At 36.8% G+C, this 26,378-nt stretch overlaps 1 protein-coding gene and 1 long non-coding RNA gene across 2 annotated transcripts in view; one reads left to right on the top strand and one right to left on the bottom strand.

The window, feature by feature from the left end:
* The window catches only part of HAAO (3-hydroxyanthranilate 3,4-dioxygenase), a 33,947-nt gene that overhangs the window by 5,133 nt on the left and 2,436 nt on the right, over positions 1-26,378 (bottom strand). Inside the window, exons 2-6 of the mRNA XM_048934816.1 lie at positions 23,003-23,081; positions 13,605-13,688; positions 12,098-12,204; positions 9,252-9,341; positions 8,448-8,491 (exon numbers count right to left, since the gene is read on the bottom strand). Of these exons, the coding sequence (XP_048790773.1) occupies positions 8,448-8,491; positions 9,252-9,341; positions 12,098-12,204; positions 13,605-13,688; positions 23,003-23,081 (404 nt within the window). The remainder of the gene's footprint in view (positions 1-8,447; positions 8,492-9,251; positions 9,342-12,097; positions 12,205-13,604; positions 13,689-23,002; positions 23,082-26,378) is intronic.
* Positions 110-25,405, top strand: LOC125688618 (uncharacterized). Its single transcript, XR_007374818.1, has 3 exons — positions 110-1,313; positions 23,325-23,469; positions 25,317-25,405. It is a non-coding gene; the product is annotated as an uncharacterized LOC125688618 (long non-coding RNA).

Below are 26,378 nucleotides of genomic sequence, written 5' to 3'. Positions count from 1 at the left end.
GGAGGACTGAATGCAATTTAACTGCAGCTAGTAAAATTCAAGATTTGTGCTGTGTGTTACTGCTATATGAAATTAAACTTAGTCATTTTCCAAGGTGAAAAACCACAAGGTGAAATGCAGAGACAGTGCAGTCACCTTGGGAATCCTAGGTAGTTTGTCCTGAGAAGCCACTGTGAAATACCTCTAGAACAATTTCAAGTAATTATGCCAGCCCAGATGCAGGAAAAACTCGTTAGATGGCTGTCTCCTGAAGGCATCAAGCTCATGACCTCACAGCCAAATTTTAGCCTCAATCATAAGAAGAGTAGGTTTTATTAAGTATCAGTATATTCCTTATTCAGAGTTGTTCTGATTCTAAAGCGATCCTTCACTGCTCTGCAGTGTTTTGAATGCATCCCCACAGGCTTTCAGGAGAAGCTATTCCAGATGCACCTTTGAACGATGTATGAAAACGTGGTCAGTGCATCTAAGGCTCAGCAGTTTGCTGCGTAAGCTGCTCTCATTTAATGGATCATAGTATGCACCAAGTGTCTATATTAATCTTTCTTGCTTTATAAGATTACAATTTTAGTGATTTATTTTCATAGCATATGTCTGTTATTGTTTTCTCACTTTTCACAGGTCCATCAAGTTTCCTTCAGACGTGATTAGAAACACTGCACTTTGCCCTTAAATTATGGATACACTCAAGTGCAGCTGTACTGCAAAGTAGTTTTTTAGTTAGAGACAGCTGCAATATAAATGTCTAAAAAACCATTGTGATTCAAATTCACACACAGATCAAAATAACAAAAATATGAATGTCTAAAATATCATCAGAAAGCATATTCATACACAAGAAGAAAAAAATAAAGAAGTCTAATCAAAAGGTATTCAAAGCAATGAGTTTCAAATAGACTTTAAAATATTTTGTTTCACCATTGGTGACAGTCTTAATTTTCTAAATCAATATGAAGACAGCGGAGATTTTTCTGTTATTAGAATAAAACAAACCCCTTCCGTGTAGAAAAGCCTTTCTGAATACAGGAAAGTTAGCAGCTGGTAGGGTTAGTAAAGTATATATACATATGTTATTTGGTAATACATATATGTGTGGGAATTGCTGAGTCTTGGCCTGAACCACTGATTGATCACCTGGGAAAGGACCGGGTCAGTCCTCAGAGCACAGGTGAAGGCAATTCAGCTGTGTGACTGGAAGGGGTGGAGCCTGGCTGCACCTCTCTTAGACCCCATTTAAGGGCTGACTGACAAGGGGGAAGAGATTTCTGGAGATCTCTCCTTTTGGAGTTTTCTACTACAAGCCTAGGATGGGGGTGAGTGTTTCATTCTTGATAGTCTCTTTCCACTATAATAATCTTTCTAATTATAAATCTGCAAAATATCATCCTACCTATGCCATTCTTCTAACTGTATATTTCTTAATTTTACTATATGTGTACAAAAACATAAATATATTATTTTCATATATATACTTATATATGTATATAAATACCATAAGAATCCTGCTCAGCATCATAGGATGCATCTTCTCCACAGATCAAGAATTCTAGTATCAAGTAAAGAAGTCAGTTCTGGCTTTGTTTGCTGGAGAGTGAACAGGCTGAATTTCTAGAGTGGGTACTGTGATATCACAGTGAAAGGATACTCTGTAAGCGCATGGAATTTGTGGGTTAAAAAAAACCAAAATATTCCTTTGCAAATTAGACAAGAAGCAAGGGGAATCTAATAATGAAAAGTAATTATAAACTTCTGAGGTAGTACCTTAACTTCTTACTTTTAGTCAGAGTAGTTTTGCTGGCCTTTGTAATTCTTGGGATCTCTGACTCTAGCTATGCTGTTCAACAGGACATCTCATTGTACAGGACTACAGGAACGCAATTTACACTTTGTCTTGAGCATATATAACACACTCTATGCTTATTACATTGCACTGTCCTTTTTCTTTTTTTTTCTTTTTTTTTTTTCTTTTTTTTGCTAAGTGCCCATGAATCACAAGTACAACTTAATTCCAAGTGAATATGAATAATTTTTTAAATTTAATCCTTGCCCTAAAGAACTGATGATCAGTCTTCTGATGCTTTCTTGTCAGTGGGACGTAGTGATGAGTTCAGAGCTTATTCCTAATTCTGAAGTTAATACCACTTAACTGGTAATAGTGTAATGGCCTCTGAAAACTGAGTCTGGACAAAGTGAATTTTTAACTTGACCCCATCTAATGGTTCTGTTACTGGTTACTGCAGGACAAATAGGAGGGTGCTCTGATGATGAAAAACGTGATATGATATGTCTGATGTTGCCAGTGGTCTGCTTAAGTGGGTCCTCATCTAGGACTGACATGCATTCCTTGCATGAAGTGAAAGCTGCAGGTGACCTAATGCTTGTGAATTTGAGCTAAAGAGCTGCAACGAGGAGGACACAATATTCTGCAATCTTGCATATACTGGAGTTGAAGCCTGATGCTTTCAAAGAAACAGAGTGTTTCTTATCAGCTTAATGCCCTATATTTAGATATTTTTGCACGTATATAGTTTTGCTTAGTCTTGTATGTTAGTTTTCAATAACAAGAAATGTGATTTGGCTTGTTTCCAGAGTTCTTATGTTGCATTAGTACTGTGAGACAGAAACCTCAATGATTGTGAAGGTGAAAATTATGCTAACAAAATGTAGGAAGATGGCAATTCTGCACTAGTCAGCTGAAAGCTCTTCATATTTATCTGAATGATGAACCATTGAGTGGAAAACCAAATCTAATATATTCCAAATGTACTGTTCAGGAGATCCATTTAAATAGTTCCATAGTTAAGTTCATTTTTGGACCTGATTATTATCAAATAAATATCCACAGCAACGTTCTTTACAGTTTTTAGTACTTTTTTCAGCTTTGAATTAGAATGCGATGATATTGTGTATGGGAACTGTTAGGTCTTTGCCTGAACCAGTGATTGAGCACCTGATGGTCAGCCCTAGGAACACAGGTGGAAGCAATTCAACTGTGTGACTGAAAGGGGTGGAGTGAGGTTTACCCCCTCTCACACACACCTCATTTAAGGGCTGGCTGAGACAAGAGAAGCATCTCTACTTAGTGATTGTCTTCTTTGGAGCGTTTGGCAAGCCCTGATGCTTGGAAAGGGGTTAAGTGGTTCCTTATATATTCGGTATATAGCTAGATATTATATATCCTTATATATCTTATAATAGATAATGACTTCTATTTTTTGGGGTAATTGAAAATGGTTTAAAGCAGCTATATTTGCTATCACATGCGTTTGTGTTATGTTAAGCTGAAAAAATGTTGTGTTTGCTGAAAGCACTGTTCTTGCTCATTGTGGAAGCCTTTCCACCTTGAGTGGTGCCTGTCTCTGTGGGCTGTGGTCTTATCTATAAGTAAAAGCATCAGGAAAGCCCCTTTGCAATAGTGTCACTTGCTGTAGTAGCAATAAACATCTATATCCGTAAGGGAATGCTTAGATCCTCTTATCCTTTAACTGAGCATAAACATGGTCTAGGCAAGGGCTAAGGAGTTATTTTAGAATTGTGTGTTTTATTTCTATCTACTTTATTATTATCCCTTCCATCTCTCAAGGGATGCTATATAATAGTGAATATTTCTGTTGTGACTCTTCTTGCAGTTTCATGTTAAATTGCCAATGCTGGCAATAATATATACCCTGGGATGTTTTTCCCTGCGTGTTCCTACCTAATTCCTGGAGTAGCCAGTTAATGGAAATGTCAGTGGGACTAGTAGGAGTTTAAAACCTCTGCAAATTAATTTAAAACATGTGGACTGCAAGACAGAAATTTAGACACCTGGATTTACAAAAAAAAAAAAAAGTGAACTTATTCCATATAAAAATCCAGCACTAAAGCACCAATGATTATTACTTTGGAGTTAGTTGGTTCATTTCACTGTTGCTGAGTATAGAAGTGGAAAAATTCAGCTGAAAATGCAGCATGCACTGGGTGTAATCATTCTTTTTCCAGTTTAACTGTATTTATTTTTGTAGCGTGCCCTGAGAACTGGTGTGACTGCTAATTTATGACTTGTCCATGTAATTATTTCTAGGCACATTTTTCTTTGTGTCATTAAATCTGTGCTAAAAAATAAACACTTTCTTAATTGAAACAGAAGTTTGATGTGGAAAGCTTTGAACAACATTAATGTAATAAAGAAATACTGCCTCTCCAAAAGGAGATATCATCATCATCATCTTCCAGAAGGAAGAGGGTAAATTAAAACAACAAAATTGCAATATTTAGTTTATCTTTCTGCTTAAAGGCTTATTGCAATGTAACAGCGCCACTGTAATTAAGAATGCCAGGCTTTAACCTTTGACCAGGATTCGGAGTACAATCTTAAAGTTGGAAAACTTACCTACTGTTTCTGAACCTGCCTTTTATGTGGCTGTGGGCATCTCATTGTCTCCTATGGAAGAAGTGCCATAAGCCCTCTCTACGTTTGTGGGATGAGGCTTTGTACAGCCTGTGTGAGCTATTATTACTAAATAGCCTCAGAAACTCCAGTGAAAATGTCAGACTGACAGTGTGAGTTGTCTGTTCTGGTTGTTGCTGTCTGGGGAATGTTTAACAGTGAGAGGGGAAAAGGTAGCTACCTTATTAGAGAAGATGTACCTGCTGTGAGACTGCTCTGAGCTTTAGAGCTTTTTAAAATACTAGATTTTTTTTTTCCTGAAGTCTGAATGGAAAGGAAACAATTTTATATGGCATTTCTTCCAATTTTCATGGCAGGTTTATTATATACATTATGTTCTTAAAGGTCAGCAGTGTCTTGCTCCCTATGGTGAAGCACAAGGACAGCTCTCAGATTGCAGTTTATGTTCTGCCTCCCCTGCAAGAGACTCCGCTGAGGATATTGCAGGAGAAGCACTCCTCTTCCTGGAGACCTTGGGTTTTTCTTTGGTGCTGTCATTAGTGGTTCTGAGTCCTGAATCAACTCCTGGTTCCAAGGAACTTGCAGCACTACTTGCTTTTGGGTGATACATTTAGGTTTGGGATAGAAGAGTTTAGCACCAGTTTTATAAGGCAGCCAGTGTACTCTGGATGATGTAATACTTCTTTATTGGTCTACTAAATGTTGCTAACTTAGGTTAGTTGTGATCTATCTGGTTTGTCTGAACTCTTCATTGCTGTCGTTGGCTTTATACTCCTTGTAGTGATATGTATCTGTGGTATGGAGCGTTTTTAAATATAAAGGAAGGGGAATGGATGAAGTGAAAGAGAGGTTGCATAGTTAAGTGCAATTGTAGGTACATGTTAGATGACTCTAGTCTCTTCCAGGCAGCCTTTGGGAGAGAGATGAATGTGGCCTGGGAGATTCTTACAGTTTCCTGTGCAGTTATGTTTGGTCCAGGCAATTCAAAATGCTTGACTATTTTTAGTCAGCTTGAATACTGCTCTGTCCTGTACACTTACTGCTGGCAGTTTGCAAAGTACATTGCCAAGGGGAGTATTCCTACTATCTAAATGCTCACACGCTGCTGCTTGTAATAAGTGTATGTGAAGCAGAAAGAAGACAAGTAACACTGCAGATATGTGGGAAGTACCTAAAAGATGAGAGAAGAGAATCAAAAATTCCCTGTTATGATCCATTTCTAGCCCAGGTATTAAATCCTTGAAAAAGGAAAGAGAGAAGTTTTCTCAAGTCCTATTACAAATGGTTAACAGAAGATGCTAATAATTTGGTACAAAATCTTTCCAGGAAAGGTGCCTCAAGTAAGGATTGCCTGTAAAGTATGTTTCTGACTGATTATATTTCACCTAAATGTGCTTGTCTAAAAGCAGGTCTTGTTAATGGCTACTCCTGCCTCTTCATGTATTCTGAGTATCCCGCTCCCTACTTGGAAGAAGACTTTCTCTACTGTTGGCTAAGCCAGAAAGCATAAATAAATAAAAAGTCTGGACGTAGGCATGGAGGCTCTTTTGTTGGTTTTACATTTAAAAAAAAAAAAAAAAAAAGACCTTGATTCCATTTATAGCTTTCCTGTATGAGTGAACTGCAATCAAGGTTTTCTTTGAAGATGTTTTTCTTTCATTTATCCCTGAAGAGAGGAGGCAATATTTCTGACTTATGTATAAATTAAGTTAAGAGTACTTCAGATGGCACTTTAAAAGTGAAGAGATTCTGGATTTTCTGAGGAGAAATTGAAAGAAGAGGCTGAAATCCAGCCCTTTGCATAGACCAATTTTAATCTTACAAGTGTTATGCTGGTTGTTGGCATCTGCTTCTTAAGAAGGCAAGAAGACAAAAAAAAAAAAAAACCTGCTGAGGGAATAGATCCAAAGCATTATTTCTATCATTGCTGTATAACTATAAAATTTGCCATCTTTTTTTCTCTGTGCACTATGACTTTCAACTTTTTAGTGTCCAAGAAAACTAAACACTGAAAAAACTGAGAAGCTACCTAGGCTGAAATCCAGCCATATAAATTTGCCTGCCTTTTGCTTATAGCTAGAGTTAGGATACAAACATTTTAAGTATTTGTTGTCTTGACTTAGAGGCTGATGTAAGGATTACAGAATCACAGAGTGGCCTGGTCGGAAGGGACCTCAAGGATCATGGATCTTCAACCCTCCCTGCTACAGACAGGGCCATCAACCTTCACATGTAATACAAGACCAGGCTGCCCAGGGCACCATCCAATCTGGCCTTGAACACCTTCAGGGATGGAGCAGAATCCATTCAGGGGAAAAAGGTGTATTGAGTTCTGGAACACTGACTTGCTTTATTTATTTACTGTGTCTTGAAAAGGCTTTTTTCTTGGCCTTTGTAAAGCTTTTTGAATGGCTTACAAGGAAAAGCTCATTTACTGGATTTATCAATAACTTTTCAAACATTTTTTTAAAGAGTATTGATTCTATAACATGATTCTATGATATAAGCAGTTAGTTCACACTGATGAGGGATGCTTAGTGGAAATCTATGTATTGAACACAGATAGTACATGTGAGAAGATATTCTTTTTATTACAGCAGCATCTAGAGGCTTCTTCTGAAATCATACTTTCTGTGCCAGTCATTGTGAAAGCACAATGAAAGAAAGCAGCTGTCCTGATATCTCCTCATTTCCAAAAAGAATAAACACAATACAACTCAAAAAGCAACTAGGCAAATGATAAATATAAGGGTATTACTCTTCTGTGTGTTGGATTAGCAAAGCATGTCATACAGGTCATCTAGATCTGTGAGTGCTAATGTAGTGCTTTACCTGTAATCAGGACTATCTCAGACAGCTGTGATGGTTACCTTCTGGGAGTCTAGAAGAGCTCAAAGTAAACTAAATACATTTTGATATTGGACATAAAGAGAAGTTCTAGGAGACAAGGCTTCTTTGTTTGTTAAGAAGTGCAGTTTTCTGAGAGGCACATCTCATAGTCGTTCAGGGAGACAGTGTTAAAGGTACAGGTGCAGTATTTCAGGCAGTTTTTTGTCTGGCTTAATGTTTCCTAAATGCAAAGGCTTGTAAGGTTGCTGTTCCATACAGGACAATTCTGTGAATTTATCATTTGAGGGAGACCAACAGAAGCAACTATGTTTAAGGAATGTGCTGTCACAGAAAAAACCTAGCTTAACCCCATTTTAGTATTTGAGTAAAAACTTTGTTACAATACCAATTGAGACTGGATATCTGTACAGTCGCTGACTTTATGGTGACTATCAATCTGAGAAATACAGTAACATGGAAATAAGGCTTTTTTCTCTAATCTCTATCAGAGTAATCCATAAAAATCTTTTGTTTAAGGCATTTGAAAATGGATGTGAAGATTAAGGACAAGTTAATTTGAAAACTTTTTAGGGAAGGAAACTGAAGTATACCTTTAACTAGTGAGGTGCTGTGTAATGTGTTAGCTGTCCTGTAGCTGTAAGAGTAGTGTAACTGAGTATCACAGCAGTGCATTTGTGCACATCCACAAATTTCCTTGTTGGACTATCTACAAACAGAGGCAAAATGAAAATAGGTCAAGATAGCATAGAAATAAAATGCTAAATAGATCATGCCCTACATGAACTGAAAGTGTGAGCTTTTGCCGAGCTGTCATTATTTCTCAAGTTTATAGATGACGGAGTACAAATATGCAGTTGTAGGTTCAACTCACTAAAACCTCATTTTCTATAGTTGGAAACAAATTTTTCTTGGCATGAAAGAAAGTTACAGATACTGAGATTTTTGCACTGTACAGTTACCTGATGTCTTCATATGAACAGCCAAGATGTTTTTGGTGATCATGTATAAGTATTTTATTTATTTTAATGAAACTTAAAATGTTAATGAAATTTAATGATTAATGAAAGAGATTACTTATCAAAATTTTCATTTACTTATCTCACAGAAAAACACAAACTTGGTAATCTTTCATATGGTCATGGTCATATATGGACAGAATCACTGTTCAATCAGATGCAAATTAATTTCAGAAGAAGACATGTGTTACCTGGATTTGGTTTTCCGGTTTTATATTGCTTGGAATTGAAAAATCTAAAATAATAAACATTATCCATCATTAAAAAGTTATGCTCATGTCTGAACATTCGTAGAGATTAAGCAGTAATACTGAATACAGCTATGTCAGGTCCTCATCTATTATCACATGTACTCAGCTGGGCTATACCAATTTTATTGGCAAGGGTTGGGTTGAAAGTCCTCAAATTCATGTCACTAAAAAATTCCCTACTCTGGTGCTATACTGATTTATTTATTTATTTATTATTTGCTTGCTCCTTGTACGATTTTACTTGGATAGTTCATCATTAGTGAACATCTAGCAAATTAGAAAGTTAATTGATAACTTCATATATTTCCTGGGAAGCAGCTGCTTTCTACAATACTTAGCAAATTTGCCATAGTCCTGATCATTCACGTACAATATGGATTAAAAATAGTCAAACTAAGACAAGCAATGAGTGAAAGAAGCCTCAGAATAGTTTACAGTTTTACCTAGTTAAACTAGAACCAAATATTCATTCAGTTCCACTCATATTTAGCACAAGTGTACTCTTATACATTCACAAAGTATGTTGCAGGTAGACATGGGGAATTCTTTTAAGATCGGATTTAATGAGGTTTGGGATATACAAGGTATGATTAAAATCTGTGGAGCAACGATTTACTTCTAACAAGTCAGTGTAACAAGGAAGTGAAGTATATAGATCACAGACTGATAATGGTCTATTAGATCATTTCAAATGTTCTTCTAAATTTAAAAGTTTTAATTTAGAAAAGACATTAACAAGCTTACTCTTGAATTATTGGTGCAAGTTGAGTGCCAAGATCTTCACAGTGAAACCATCTTTCAAAGAGCACATTAGTTGATGTTCCCACATAGTATCTGACAAAGTGAAAATATTAGTCTTTTATTAACTGACAGATCGGGTAGTTTGAGTCTTTTCAGAAAAACAGCTACTTAGTGTGCATTATTCTCAAGATTGGTGTATTCTGTTTCAACACCTGGCTATTTAGGGAAGCTTTACACTTCCCTGATTAGCTGACTGATGGGGTACTTAAACTTGTGTTGAAAGCCTAGGAGTTTTGCTGATCAACCATAGATAACTCACCAAATTCTCTTCACAAACTTTCCAGACTTAAAAACTGGAAAACCTGACAGAATTAATCCCAGGAACATAACTGGTCCATAATACTTTAGGATCAATAGCTCTTGCTTTAGGTAAAGTTACTACAAAAACAGCTGTTATCAAATACAGTTCCCAATAACTGTTTCTGTTAAGGTATTAGATAAATATTCCTTTTAATAGTCCACTTGCTTATTGTCTGTGCATGGGGTGGTAACAATACAAGGTTGTTTACAGACTTGTTTGCTAATATTGATAAGGCTTACAATTGCATAAATTTGAGAGATATTTAGTTCACCCTCCTGAAAAGGAACTCGGTGTTTTACTTGCATTATTTTGTCTTAACAGTTAAATTGTGCTAAGATCAGTGGGACAAGATAGTTGTAGTCTATGGAATGGCACACACTGAATTTACCTACAAATTTTTAAAAAATATGATAAGGCAGGGATGTTTCAGTACAGTTACGTATTACAAGTGATTGTAAGTAGATCTTGTGTCCTTCGGGTTAGTGACTGGAATTAATGTTTAAAGAGGTAAACAAGGCTTATAAGATTATATTCTGGTGCATTTATGTTAATCATGTCTGTCATATGACTATATGAGTATTACCAGAAATTTTCCACAAGCTCCCTAGTTCAAGTTTTGCAAAAAGAAAGTTATTGGAAGTGAGAAGCATCATTAATGCCTCCAGCGTGGAAAAAGCTGTGCTATGAGCGCAAATTTTGGACACCTTAAAATCTACAAAGAGAAATGTTACAAATGTCTTAGTCAAAGAAAGCCTATGAAGGGCTTTACAGCTTCTGAAGTAGTAAAGAATCCAATCCGACACCTAAAACTAACTTATTCACCACAAGATTAAGTTTTACTAATGCATTTTTTTTATTGTAAAACAAAGAATGTTAACATTAATTAGGCTGAAACTCTGGGACATGCTCTTTCACCTGAACAATAATCAGTGTGCTGGGGGCTCTGATTTGTGACTGAAGCTTATAGGCATGGTAAATAATGTAATGGCAGCATCACATTAGTCCTTAAGTCAGCATGCTTCAAAGCAGTCTTTTGTTGCTCATAAGTGGAAGTTTGACAAGAACAGAAGCTCTGGTTGTAAATCCCATTTCCTAGCAGTGCAAACAGAGCCAATGTCACTTCAAAAATAAACATGACTTTTACTTCCTGAACTTCGGGCATCTTTTTTCATAATTTCAGTGTAAAAACACTTCAGTGATTTTTCAGGTACCTGATTAATATTTTCAATTAAGAGCGTGCTTTAATTATTTTTCCACCTGCTAACCATATGCTTGCTTTTAATTAGTTTAAATTTTCCCCAAGAATATGACTGTATCACAGTGCAAATCCCTACTTCTATCTGCCTTGGAAAGCTATTTAACATCTATTCAACTTACACTATCCCCAAATCTCATGTACAAGACGTTATTTTATTTGAAGTTACATAAAGCTACTTAGGTCTTTTATTTCAAGTAAACATTGTTTTCCAGATCACTAGCTAGTTTTCAGCTCGCACAGCATTTTTAATAATGCCAATATTCAGAATTCAGGCCTGCTATGAAAATAATAATAATTTTTTTTTAAAAACAGTGCATAGATAAATGCCGTTTCAAGTTAGCTGTACTTGTTTTCAGCTTGGAATCCATTCCAGTGACTTTTTGAATGGTCCCTTTCTTAGTTTCCTATCTCTTTATATTTTTGTTTGAATAAAAAGTATTTCTAGCTTGCGTATTCACGGTCACCCTGCTATGATACAGCTCATGCACACTCCAAAACTGTAGGTGAAAGGACAGAAACAGTACATTACAGACCTTGGTGAAATTTTAAATCTTTTTGAATTACATGAGTAACTATAATCTCACTTTGGTCAGTGTCTATTTATTATAATGCCATCTTTTCTGTCTGCCATGACTTGCCCTCCTAGCCTTATGAAGGCGATAAGATAGCAGAACAAGGCTTATTCCTGCTCCCACTAGAATACTAAATAAAACTCATTTATTTGAAGACATTGTTCTCATACAGCAATGAAATCTAGGCAGATGTATTTACCATATAGAGGTGTTAGCGTTAAGAAAACTGACTTTTGTTTCCAGCTACCCGCATACTTGCCAGAAAAGCTCATCTTCATCTTTTTGCTTCTGGTGCTTAAGAAGGAATTAATGTTCAACCTGCCAGAACTGATAGAGAAATCTTTTCTGATCTGTACTGTTACAAAGCTGAGACTTTAAAACTTCAAATGATAGTAGTAAGTAACATATACTTTGATAGCTATAATTGTAGCATATATTGTAGGGACATCTCAATCTGTTCTTTGCTTGACTAAGTCAAATACTGAATGAGATCTCTATGTATGTGTGTATGGATAAATAAATTTGTGGACAAAAGTATAAAAATGCCAAGATAAATCTGTTATATTATCAAGGAACTGAAACATGGTATTGACAATTGTATTGACAAGATAAATGCGCATTATGAATCTTAAAAGATTTGCCAACAATTATACTTCACCTGAGCCCATCCATTTCTGTCTTTTGTCTTTGCCTCTCAATTACAAGACCTACAGTGTCTGCATATCTTTGAGGAGAATGAGGTATTCGGGCAGGGAGGAGAAATATCTGTTCAGACAGAAGAAATAGGAAAGCATCAATGTTAGGAGGTCTCTGTTTCATCTGTAGTCCTTCTGCTGCAACCAACCTGTAAAGTCTTTTGTTCACTGCCATACTTTCCTGCTACTCTGTGCTGATCTATGCTGTTCCTTGCAGCTGTATTTAATTCAGTATCAATAGCCTATAAGATGCTGCTTCTTGCTTTCTCAGTGATTGATGACCATTGATTCAATAATCAGCACTGCCTTTATTGCAGCGTGGTGCTCTCCTTCCCAGTTTGATCATCATTGCTAGATACAATTAAAACAAAAATCTAACCAGTCTATCTATTCCATCTATGTGGAATATTTAAAAAAATGTATTTACTGCAATTTCTCAGTAGCAGAAATAGAAACAAAAAGCAAATTGGTTGTCAGCTCAAGATTTCTAAACTAACCATTCACAGGTGTCCCTGCAACATAGCCAGACATGACTGCACAATGAGAAGTGTTATTCTCCAGAAATAATTAACAAATACAAGGGACTACTAATTCATGCAAGTGTCAGAAAAAGAATAGGTAACGTTTGGCTGGGAGAAGCCTTTTACTGAAGTTTGAAAGCAAATGTCTTTGTAGCAGCTATGTGACTGTAAGAAGGCAGTAAGGCTGTGCTGTTCTTGAGTGCAAGTCACTTCAGCTTCTGTCTGCAAGGCAGAGCTAACAGTAGTACTTCACAAGGGCTGGTGTCAGCCTTCCCACTAAGGCTGTTGTGTGCTTCTTATTAATTCTTCTGGTACATGCCAAGGTGGATGTACTTGCCAGTGCAGAGTCTATTACTGAGATCTCCTCATCTACAGTTTGAAAGCTTACATCTTGTTTTGTTGTTGAAAAGGTGGTAATATTACTTTTTAGTGACATTAAGTTGTTGGGTCTGTTACACTTACTTTCCTTTAAAGAGTGGTCCCACAAGATCTAATATTTAATCCCTTCAAAGCTGAATGCAGTTCAAGCTTTGGACAATAATGAGTAGCAGTAGTAAAACATCTTCAGCAGTAACATCAAGAAAAACACCTACTCACAATCTCTTTAAAAGTACTGAACTATGTGCTGTAACAAGGCAGCTACTATATACAGAAACATCTGAATACAGTTGGATATGCTTTATTTATAAACAGATTTTAAAACTGTTCTGATGTTATGATGGTTGTGAAAGCTAGTGATTAGAGATTAACTGTTACTGAAATCGTGAGATGTTGCACAGAGCATTATAGTTTGTTAATTATATGGAATTTGCATATGGCATCCAAGCTTTTATTACTTTTTTTTTTATTAGCCCGGTGTCACATGGCCGTGATAAATCGGTCTTGAAATACTTCATAAAATATTAACATACCTATGTAAAACAACAAGAGAAAAACAATCATGTTTTACCTCCCCTTCTCTGATGACAATGTCTTTATGCTTCTTATTTTCGATTATCTTCAAGCACATGTCTCCTTTCACTTGGTAAAAAAGCTGAATGAATAGGAAAACATTAGGTCAGGTGTTTCAAAGAATTCTGTACTTCATCTTCTGTATAGAAAGGATACATGTACAAATACATTCAGCCTGTTTGCAAATAGATTCTAACTTCCAACCTTAACTGTTTTTTTAAATTTTATGAAATATGTATTATTTCATTATGTGTGCATATACATATGATGGTCTGTAATTGCTTGAAGAGCTCTACCGTGAATGCAGTGAAACCCCATTCCACTGTATCTGTTTCTGGCAATTACACTCTGTAGGACTGGGACTTTATGGTTGAGATACCTGTTAATTCAGCTGGATATAAAGCTTCATTTCTGCTGCTTTTCATTACAGATGCATCAAGGTCTTCACTGTTAAATTCAGTCTAATTAAGTACTACTTTTTCCAAATATGCTCCTAGTATGCATGCCCATTTGCCTGAGGTGTGTGGTGTTTATTATTTTTTTCCCAGAGCTTTCTCATGTGGGAATAATTGCCCATATAGAAGCTGTTCTGCTTTATTTCTGTGGATACTTTGAAGCCCTACAACAGCTGCTCCTCTATGTGCTCCTCTGCCTACTGTGTATGTAAAAGGATTATGTTCTAAGCTTACATAAGGACAGGACCACTAAACTTGTAATTCTGTCTTCAGTGACCTTTCCATAGTTCTGTTTTCAGAGTAGCTTTCCTGGTGCTCTGAGGTGCCTAGATCTGGCCTCAAGTTTCATGGCAGAATTGTGCTAAATCTGAAAGCGGGTCTGTCATTTACCAAGAATAGGTCCCTCACTGCCCCCCAAAAAAGTGCATTTTTATTAATCTTGCATAATAATGGACAACACTAATCCAAACAATCAACTCTTCTTGTTTAGACATGCTTCTACATACTTCTCATATTCTCTGTGTCATAGCTAGAAACCAAACAGACCAATTTATGCAGTTCTTGAAATTCAGGTTGAAATTGCCTGAAATCTGACTCAAAGTTAGAACTACAATGAAAGTTTTGATTTCTAGTCATTAACTAAAATTTTAGCAAAATGGAAATAAAGAGCTGATGAAAAACAAAGACAAAAGAAACCATCCAAGTATAACAAAAACCATCAAGCAAGCCTTTTCCACCATTAGAAAAGATTAATCAAGTTTTTAAATCAGGCTTATTTGCTGAAAGTTTTGAGATATTGATTGATGTATTTGTCTGAGGATCCAAGGAACACCTTTATAAATCTAAGAATAAACACACTGGCAAAGGAATGAAACAGCAGAGAGAACTGAATATACAGAATATACGCTGGAAAAAAGCTCATGCGGAGAGCTTTTATATGAGCTCACCTTGTACCAGACAGATAACCATGGCTAAATTATAACTCTCGTCTAGGTGGCCACAATACCTGGCTACTTATCCTCCTTGTACTCTATTTTGCTATGTTCTCCTCATATCATTCTCTTGTGTGCTACTGAATGACTGTATAAATGTGACGGTAGCACTCATTACTGAGGATGTCAGTCAAGGCTAGAATTGCTCACTGTAGAACATAAACCTCTCCTTTTTTGTAAAGACTCACCTTATCTAAAGCATAAGATCCTGATGGATTATCTCACAGGCCCTTGTTAGTATGCCACTGGCAATACAGAAATTAAAAGATCCCTTTTGAAATGGTGAAATTTGGAGTGGTATCTTCCCTATGGCTACAGAAGGAGCTACTCCTGGATGCTTTGAAGGAAATGCTGATGAGGGGAAGAACAGAAGGAGAATCTTGTTGCTTGTGATGGATGAGTGTCTTTCTCGTAATGGAAATGGAAGAGGAAAGGGACCATTCAGCTCAATCGTAGAGCATTGCAGTCAATAGGAAAGATTCTTAATACAACACAATTTCAATTTAAAGAATTGTTTTGTGGTGGGAAAGGAGGAGTGAGATGAGCTATGTGTTGTTAATAGAAGTGTTTTTCTGTCTGAATTTAATACTACCTTTCATTATAAATTATAGTCTACTCTTCAAACTTTTGGGGGGAAAATGTCAGAATGATTTAGTCATCCATAAATTATCTGATGTCACTCTGCAAGGTAGTGATTACCGAACTTACTGATGCACTTACATTATACCTGAACTTTATTGAGGAAACTGTCAGCTTGTTCAGCAACTCAGTGAGTTACAGCCCATGCCCATTTCACAGGACAGTTTGCCAATACAATATCACCTTGCTATTTTGCTGGAACCTTAATCTTTCCTCAGTGCTTACTAAGCTTTGCATTTCAACCTCTTCTGATGCACCTCTCCCAACCCCTCCTCTCCTCCCTCCCCCCTTCTCCCCCACAAAAAAATCCACACCTAAGTAAGGAAGTGCTGGTGGGTGGGTGTGATCATACTTCAAACTGGATAGTGTTGTGTTAAACTTCAGCGGAAGGCAGCAGGATCAGTGCTGAATCAGTGCCAAGTCTGTAAAAAGCTATTCCACCCCAAATATGCAGTCTCTGGCTGGCATTTCTGGCAGAAATTAGGTGGAGATATGGAGAGAGAGGATGTTTACTTCAGTGAGAGAGTAACCATAGCTACTTGTCTTAGTAGGAATTCATTTCACTAGGGGAGCAGAAAGTATAAATATTACCTTCAGAACAGCAGTACCATTCCTGCCATATGAAAGTGGTGGGACTATTGTCTTTTCATCCAGATGCATGCATCTTAGCAGAGTAATAAAGGAAGTCATAAGGGAAGAACACACTATTTCTAACTGGTTTGCACAGACCAGCTAGAAGTCTATTTCATGTAAAGCTGTGCAATGACAGTGAGTGTATGGCTTGCTAATTTATATCCAATGTTGACATCAAGCTCTGCCTAGATATAGTAGCTCACAATTTTGTGAGTGCTTCTATGGCTGAGCACTTATAAATAAGCATCTGTAGACAACTGCAATTTGCAGTGTACTTTGTGTACTGCTTCTGAAAGTGAAATTTGGGATTGCTCAGCTACTTCTGGGATTAGGCTCTGACTAGGCACATTCTGGCTTGTGTTGCATGTTAGATTGTTAAATACTGAATTAATTTGAGGAGCAAAGCAAATTCTGATGTGGGAGTAGAGTCTCTGTGTTCTCCAGACTTCAGTAGTGACTGATCCATGTGAGCAGAGAAAAACAACTTTTCTCCCTTATTCATTACAAGTAAGGTAATCAGCCATCAGAAGTTAGGGAGGTAAACAGATGAAACAGGCAAAGAAAACTATGTTGTTTTTTTTTCTCATTTACACATCACCTGTGAAACATGAATACTAGCCACGTCTCATCCCAACAACTGTCTGCAGCAAATTTATTTCTAATTTGCGATCTTTTTGATGCGAAAGGATCATTATTCTCACTGCTTTGTAATAATAGAAACTTTGTTTCTTATTACAATATTCAAAGAGTTTTCACCAGGTAAAATGTGTTTTTTAAAATACAGGTAGCAAAAAAAGGTTTATCTTGCTTTGATTCATTTTCTCAATTTTACTAGAGAGAAAAGCACTACATCTATGGTATGGGGGTCCAACCTTTTGTCTTGCCTGGGCCTCACTGAGTAAACAGGAACTGTCTTGGGTTCCATATACATGAGTTGCTCTGAAAATAATTTCTGTAATTTCCATGGAAAACTACACCAAGGAGCACAGTAACACTACTTGATAGAGCAAATTCTCAGCTACAAAACACTATTTTCAATACAGTCAGCACCATTATATGAGCTTTTTCAGCAGTGGTGAATAAGAGCCTGTATGCTGGAATTATTTAAAAAAAAAAAAAAAAAAAAAAAAAAAAAAAAGGAAAAAAAATCTGCACCAGTAAAGGTGACCCACCGTTGCTACTGCTTAAATGTACTTCCCCACTAGCTCCCTGTGCTAATATCCGCTTCTTGGTCTCCATAAACATTCAGCATTGATAAATGTCAGCAGGTGCCATTTTTTCTCCTTGGAGGAATTCAGTGATGCACCTTTGCTCCATACACGCTTCCATGTCAGACACAATTTTGTCAGACTGCCCCTCTGCTGCCACCTATCACACAGAACAACATGCAACAGGATATTGGTGGGAAAGTTCAGCATCTCCTCCACACTACCAACATCTGCCTCTGAGGTTGTGGCAAACATAATAAAAAAGGAGGCACTACTTTTGGAGCAGCCATTGTAAAATATACAGTACTGTTAGTATTTAAATAATAAAACATTTTGACTTTTAATATTTTTCCTAAAGCATTAAAAACAGAGGAACCAAAACAAAACTGGGCGGATAGGTGACCCTGTTTTTGTGAAACTAATGCATCAGTCTGGTTTGATGGCAGCGACTGCAATTCTTAGTGAGCTCTCAAGGCAATCATCAGACTTCTGATTAAGTTTTACTCTCCCTATACTTTATCTTTGACAATTACTCACAAATGTGTGTACTGCCAAAAAGCGATGATGTGAATAAGCTGTGGTTGGAAAGTGAAGACTATTTCTCTCTGGTAAGAGAGGTTGAAAAGGAAAGCACGGCTGCCTATTCTTTGCTGTTTAGAGCACTGTATATAGCCAATGTATCAAAACGCATACCTACTGTATTTGCTATCTCTTGAGTCAACGCTGCCCTGCCCAAGCCCTGGTTTTAATTGACATGGTATTAATAGCACACTGATGGTTTGGCCATTACTGAGTGGTGGGTGTGTGCATGGGGCCACTCCGTGGGGAAGAATCAATGTCTTTATAGCGTGGGGCTGCAGGCTGGATGTGGCTGACCAACTGGAATGACTGTCAGAGACCCTCCCCATTGACATCCATTATCCCCATAAAATCTAGAGGTAAATTGAAATTGCTAGGGGAGAGTTTCTCAAAAGCATGCTACCTAGCATAAGCTAGAAGAAGGGGATAGCCTTCACTTGAACAGATTTGTCAGAAATTGGAGCCGTGTCCTATCCGTGGTATGTACGTGAGGGGGAGAAAAAGAGAAAACAAAGTTCAGGTTGAGAAATGCAGATGAGCTCTGATAGACACATCTATGTTGTATTTCAGACACAAATACATCTCAAGCAGAAAGGGAAAATACGCTAGAAGAAGATGAAGGGACTGGCCCAGGTAATTAGATGAGAGGGGAGATTTTCATACTGAGACTCCTTTTCAGGAGAGTGATGCCAAGGCTCTGATCTTTGGGGCTGAATCAGTATGTAGCTGGTTGCATCTATAGGAAACAGTCTGGCTGCTGAGAACAAAAACTTTAGGTGGAATACAGCACAATGAGAAGCAGGGCTTTTAAAATCTAGTGCAATATTGTGCCAATGCAAATGTGTTGCAGGTGGCAGATGAAAGGCTGATTTGAATTTCTCTGCATGGAAATGCACAGTTATCTCTAGACTCAACATCAGGTGTGAAGAGAATACGGCTTGTAACAAAATTAAAAGCAGTTCTTTGAGATTCATTTTGTATAAGTGGTGGACTAGAGGCAAAGAGGAGCCTAACTAGTTTTGGGATCCTACATTTAGAATATCTCACCTTCCCTCAAAGCAACCCACCCAATGCAATAAATAAAATCTGAAAATGATTTTACTACAGTTAAGTTTTGTTATGATCATGGTTTTTTATGTGTCATTAACTTCCTCTGGAACTAATAGTTCCCTTCAGCTTTCACTTACCTTATTTCTGGGAAGCTGTAAGATGAATGAAATAAAATTAAGCTCTTCCCCTACTCAGGCTTCTCAAGTAAGCAAAAATGTAGTAAATACACCATGAATTCTGTGAGCTGTGTAAACACCTTAACTCTTTGTGCCACAAATACATAATGTCAGGGCTGCTGTACAAACTTTCAGTACTTCATATAGGATTCATACAAAAACTTGCTATATAAAACAAACGCTTTCTTATTAGTACGCACTAAGGAAACTCTTCCTGCATAGCTATCTAGGTGCTTTCTCACAGGATTTTGTCATGCTTTAAGAAAAGACACATTTTCCAAAGCAATTCAGTTTTGCTTGAAGTCTGTTTGAATAACAAATTTTTTTGTTATCCCTGTCCTGATGGAGAAGGCTGCAAGATGGAGCTTAAAATTTGTACGAAAAAAAAAAAAAAGAATATGACAGTCAAAAATTCAAGCCAAAAAATGTCAATGGTTTATGTCTTATAAGGTGCAGCTTAATTTTGCTATTTATAAAATCTGTCCAATGGAAAACAACATCCTGTGTAGGAGACAGTATTTCTGTGCAGACAGATTGCAGCTCAGTAGTGCACAGAAAATTAGGAATGAACAAATTATAAAGCTACACATATAGGAACTGCTGCTTGCTGAGAATAGGAAAAAATAGTGCTAGACCAGCCACTGTTTTAGTCTGCTTGATTATAGACTCCAAATGAAGTGACCAGACTCTCAGTTAGCCATCAGAACAGATTTTTTTCATGTACCTGCATACCAAAGGTGCCAGCAGACAACAGCTCGGGAGGAGGATTCTCCCAGGCAGTCATCTCTGCATGTCAACGGCTTCCTGCTGTGAACTGCAGGCTGACTAGCATGCCTGCCATGAGGTACGAGCTGTGTGTGGTGACAGACATAAAATCATGTCTAAACAGATATAAACAATTCTAAATTAACTCTTCTTTCCAAACCAAACCTTTTTGCCACCAGGATAATGGTAAAAAAGCAGCAGGTATATTTGCCAAGAGGATTATGGGGTTTTTGCATTCATGATTTGGCCTGTAAACAGTATGTCTCTATTTTGGGTGTCGAATTATCACTTGGTAATATAAATAACATTTTCTCCACCAAAATAATTGTTGAACACTGTTTTGAATCTTTTTTCTATTTCTTTTCTTCTTCTTCTTTTTTTTTTAATCCCAAGTATAATTCAGGAATACATTATTATACTAGGAAGATCTATTTCTTTTCAGTGAAAAACCTGGGCTTAAAGGATTAATTAGATCACAGGAAGTTGTGAATGTCTGATAAAAAAAGCTCTTGTAAAATGCAACATCTGACTGTATTGCATCTGTGTAAAAGCTATGGCCCAATTTATTCTGATACTACGAATTCTCCTATGGTATGGAGTACAAATTGGATCCATAATGGTGCTTTTATGCTTCCACTTTTAATCACTAAGTAATTGCAGGAGAATTGCTATATAAAAGAAAATGTTAGGTATCAATACACCTGCAATGACTGAATTAGTAATAATTTACATACTGCAATAATTTACAGACATACTGATGTAAACTATATCTCTAAGGGTGTAGCTAAATTTTATACTGCTAAAAAGTCATGGAATAGATTTAGGCTTACTAAGGGCAGGCCAAATTCCTCTCCAGCACATCTAGCAAAGTAGAAAATCTGACGTAAATAATATTCGATAATTGGTGTGGGTCCCTTTCAACTCAAGATATTCTATGATATTCATCTGAGTTTTGGTTTAAGGAAAGGGGAGGTAAGACATTTTTAAAATGAAACCAGATAGGAATTGATCAGGGACAAAGGATAAAGCAGCATAAACTGGAAGATGCAGGGAGAGATGAGACCATAAAGAAGAGGAAAACATGTAATTATTGTCTTTATACCCCTTCTATGGAAGATAGCCTTGCCCCTGGCAGGGGAGGTGGAACAAGATGATTTTTAAGGTCCCTTTCAAACCACTCTGTGAATCTCTGATATTTAGTATTGTAGATCATACTGTTATTCCAGATAAACCTCATCTTTTTGTTTCCAGTCTGTAGCTCTCACATTTTTTTCAAAGCTGGAAAATAAAGTAGTTGTACAGAACCTGAAAGGCTAAGTTAAGGACAAAAACATATTCGGACTCATTCACTTCTGTGCTTAACTTGGTTTTATGCTTTGCTAAACCTTCATGCTACTGACCTTTAGAAAATCCACTCTCTCTTCGTAATCTAACTTGTCAACACTTACCCTCCTGTTATGGCATATTGTTATAGATGAGATATTCTTTTCAGTGCTTTCTGAGCAGTCAGGCTACAGAATGTGGTACACGACCACGTTGGCAAAAACAAGTTTTATTTTCTTCAGCTAAGTATCTCTGGAATTTTCTTGTTAAATTCATGATAGATGAGAAACTTTTCTGGCCAGCAACAACCACTTGGTACCACGCTGCCCCACTTCTCACCCCCAAACAACTTGCTGGTGTGACACCAGGTGTGGTTGCCCCTATGCAGCTGATGAGAATGGAACCAACAAGCAGAGTCAGGCAGGGCTGTGCCCACAGCTGAGTGTGGGTGGTGGGACTACTATGGTTGTGCAAAGCAGGCAGGTGTCAGACACCGATAAGATGGCAATTGATCTTTCAGAATAGTAGTTGTAATGACTACAGACAACTAACTATGCAGCACAGCTCTAACAGAAAATGAACTAAGGTTTCTGTGAAATAATTGAATTGTTCTTGTGAGAAATGATTTGGTGGTAAGTAAAGACAACTTTTTGTTTCTTTTTAAAAGTAATTCTTGAACTTAACATACTTTTCCTTAGAAGTGTATATAGATTCCTCGGCTCAATTTTCCAAAAGTGCTTAAAATAAGGTGGCCAAAATTTATTGGAATTGCATGAAATTAAAGTACAGTGCTGGGAAAATATGCAAATAGTCTTCCATTCTAAAATCCTCATTGCCATGCCTCTACTGTCCCCTTTCCATTAAGACTGCAGAGATACATCTGTTACCTCTATACTAGTGCAAGCAGATAAGACCGTAGGCCTAGTGAAGAATTTAATTGTAAGGGCAGTAAATAAAGCCATTTTCTTTGGTTTCTACTCTTTCTTCCTATATTCCGCATTTGGCTCAATGACTGCTCATAACTCAAAGAAGTAGGATGACTTTCTTTCGTTACAGAAGATATGCAGAAAAAACGATGGATTTGATTCTTGAAGAATCTCTGTTATATACATTCCCACAAAGGTCAAGTCCACCCAAAATTCAAACCCTATGTCTGAGTGCTGTCCAAATGCTTCTTAAACTGGCAGGGTTGGTGCTGTGACCACTGCCTGGGGAACCCATTCATTTTGAAGTATAAGAACACTTTATCTAGTTTCCCTTTGCAAGTTAACTATAGCAGAATAGATTTGATTTCACAGAATCACAGAATCACCCGGGTTGGAAGGGACCCCAAGGATCATGTAGTTCCAACCCCCCTGCCTAGCAGGGCCACTTTCATTGTATTTCATTGTATTTGTTTAAAAGAAAGTGCACAGACTGTGCTGTTCTGGTGCATAATTCTGTTTAATTATTTGAATAAATCCAATAAATACTTCACCACTGAGATTGGTATTGTTTAATTGTAGCTTCAAAATTAGCAATGTTCTAACCATACAGATCAATTAAAACAACAAAATATAAGTGAGTCATTGGTTACCTCCTCTCCTTCTTCAATATGGTAATCCTTTCTTTCGTTAGGCCCTCCAACAAACATCACATTCATTTGATATCGATGCCTAGAAAAGAAAAGTGACTTTTTAAAGCTACCTCTACAAATAGCATTCTATCTAAATGTTGTGGAGGGTGGTTTTTTTTTTTTTTTTTTTTTTGTTTGTTTGTTTGTTTTGTTTTGTTTTTTAATGTTTTGAGGACAGTATATTGGTGAAACAAGAGCGAGGAGCAACATCTAAAATTAAAAAGAGACCTAGAGCATCTTCCTTCTCTGCCACTGTCCACCTATTTCTCTTTTGGTATTTCAGTGCCTTCATCTATGAAAAGGGGACAAAGGTACTTATCGCCAGTGGAAAGAGCTTTGAATTGTAAAGACAGAAAATGGTATGCAAGAGGCACAAAACAGGAACTGTCCTTTAAATGGGATCAGCCTGGAAAAGAGAAGGCTCTGAGGTAACCTAATAGTGGCCTTTCAGTATCTAAAGGGGATTTACAGGAAGGAAGGGGACAGACATTCTAACAGGATCTGTGATGATGGAACAAAGGGAAATGTTCTCAAGCTTGGAGGGTAGATTTAACTTAGATATGGGGAAAAAAATACAGTGAGAGTGGTGAGGCACTGAAACAAGTTGCCTGGTGATGCCCCGACCCTGGAGACTTCCAAGCTGAGGCTGGATCACGCACTGAGTAACCTGATTTAGCTGTGAATGTTCCTGTTTGTTGCAGGGGAATTGGGCTAGGTGGCCTTCAGAAGTCCCTTCCAACTCTAAGGATTTTATGGTTCTATAAACTATCAGCTTCTTTCTCTTCTTTTTATATTGCCTTTGCTGAAGTGAAACTGCACTGCAATGGTTTCTTTACGGCTGTGGATGATTAAAAAAAAAAAAAAAGAAATTCAGGAAAATTTATCTTAATTCTCTTTTTGAGAGTGCCAGAGAGCATTTCTCTCAGTTTTCACAAAGAATAGGCATCACCCCAATTATCTGTCAGTCAGTCTATATTAAGAAAGAGATAATGTAAGTTATCCGTTTTCTTTGTGTGGCAAAGCCTCCTATAGTCCAGAATTGTTAACTGTGATTCAAAATTTGTCCTAAAGAACCTCTTTGATGTGTTAGCTGAAGGATGCTGACATCTATGTTAATAAAAAGATTTTGGGTAGTATAGAGATCGTAATAATGGAGATCATAATAACACAGAACCAGCAGGTCAGTGGTCCACTGCAACACAGGGAAGAAATATTTGTCTTTGTCAGCACTTCATAAGCCTTCATTGAGAGAAGCCAAGCAACTGTGAACATCTGAATGTATATATTTGGTCTGTTACTACTGTCATGTTTACTTTGCTTTCTTAAATGCTTTACTTAAATGATAAAGAGCGCCACAGTAAGCATTAGTAAAAGAAAAATCATAAGTAATAGGTACAAACATCTCCTTGATCAAATTCAAGTACGAAGAATTAAATTAGATTACAATACTTAAATTGACTGTTAACATAATGGGAAGCATGTTACAGCACCTGGCTTAAATGCCAATAACTTAAAATAAGGAAACACAATCAAAGCTGTTTGTATTAGACGCGTTTAATATTTGTGCTCAAGGACACACCAAAATACTTCTGCATTAATGAATCTTTCTACTGAAGAAGGGTAGGAAGACCAAAACAGCAAAAACACAGTGAACAGTTCATTAAATATATTCAAAGCAATGCTGGACAATAAGGGAGAGGCTATTTGAGTATCTTATAGCCTATTGTTAAGGTGAGTAAATTTTGAGAAACCCCCCAAAATAAATTTTTTGAGCCCCAAATTTAAACCAAAATTTAAATCACTACTTTTATTGAGTCATTACAAGGGAAAACATTGCTTTCAAAATTATTCTTTAACTTTTAATTACTTTTCAGCAAACCTGATGCTGGTTCTGTTACTCTATGGATTTAGCTGTTTTTTACATAATAAGCAGGCACTCATGAGTTAATTATTCCTACTACTAACAGTTAAACAATAGCCCCATCAAAAAATTCTCACCATCAAATACAAGTAGGAACTCCAAGAGGTTTGTTTGTTCACACTGCTAAACAAAGTTGTCCAGTTGATATAATTGTATAGAGTTAGGAAGAAAAAGCCATAAGAAATAAGAGGTTCAGTTAAGACCATCTGGGATGCAGTTAATGCAGTTTCAATGTCAAAGGTTTCAGGCATGTGGAAATTACCTGATTGCATTATTTTTAGATTTTGAATGAGATGATAATCAATGACCTATTAAGTTTTACATACCCTTATTTCTCTTCCTAATCACATAAAGAAAATGTAACCAGCAGGCAACCTTTCAGAAATGTCTCAAGACTGTGAAGAATGAGATATTTCGTGACTACAATGAGGTCTCTTTACTGTAAGTACCATACTCTGAACTCAAAGAGCTTTAGAAGTGCCTTAGTGACCCTGCAAAAATAGCTGTGTCGCAGGTTCTGATTTGGCACAAATTGTTCTTTGAGGTTAGAAGTAGTTAAGCTTGCAAGGCAGTGTAATTAAAATATATATCATTAAATTGCAGCTCTGACATCGTGCTGTTTTCTTGACTCTGGTAAAACTCTTAAGTAGATGGTGATTCAGGAAATGAGGTTTTGTTTCGAAAACCCGAACAGGTATTTAAAATGTTGATTTTCTTAATTGAGTGGAACATAAAAGAATAAATGTTTGAAAGCCGTAGCAAATGTAGAAACAAAAAGTCCAACTGATGTGCTGTAAGACTTAGACTTTAACTATTAAATATCTTTGAAATTTAAGATCATAAGTTACTTAAATTTTTAACATGTAGGCCACCTTGTGTTGTAAAGGCCATGAGAAGATTCCTTCGTACAACTGTACTCAGCACATAAATGATCAAGTCTTTGAAAATAATCTTGAAAATCTATTAGTTCAATCTTGGAAAACTGCCTAAAGCTTTTTGGAAAATCCTTAAAGCACCAGAAGCGGGTGATGAGAGACTCAGAATCTATGTAATACAAGGCTTGTCTCTCGTCTTCCACAGACTGAAGGGGGAACTGGGAAAAAGGAAAAAAAAAAAATTATTTAATCTATGCAAGTTTTATTGTGAAAAACATCCTTTGCTTCAGTGTGGCTTTTTGCAGTATTTGTGGGGGAGACTCATCAATACTAACAGTTTAGGAACTCGTGTAACTTTTCAACCTCTGATGGACCTCGTGCTTCACAGTTACTTCGTGATTACACAGAGCTGCCGGTAGATTGTGCAGAATAGTTCAGTAAACAAGAAGGTTCAACTTACTGTTAAGAAAGAAAAACATGAATGTTTCACATAAAATTTTACTGACATCATTGGTAAGTTTTAGAATTGACTCTGCTTTAC

Source organism: Lagopus muta, chromosome 2, assembly GCF_023343835.1.
Source record: "Lagopus muta isolate bLagMut1 chromosome 2, bLagMut1 primary, whole genome shotgun sequence".
Classification (NCBI taxonomy): Eukaryota; Metazoa; Chordata; class Aves; order Galliformes; family Phasianidae; genus Lagopus; species Lagopus muta.
Note: the sequence above shows the minus strand (reverse complement) of the source record. Positions and strands in the feature narration are given on the sequence as shown.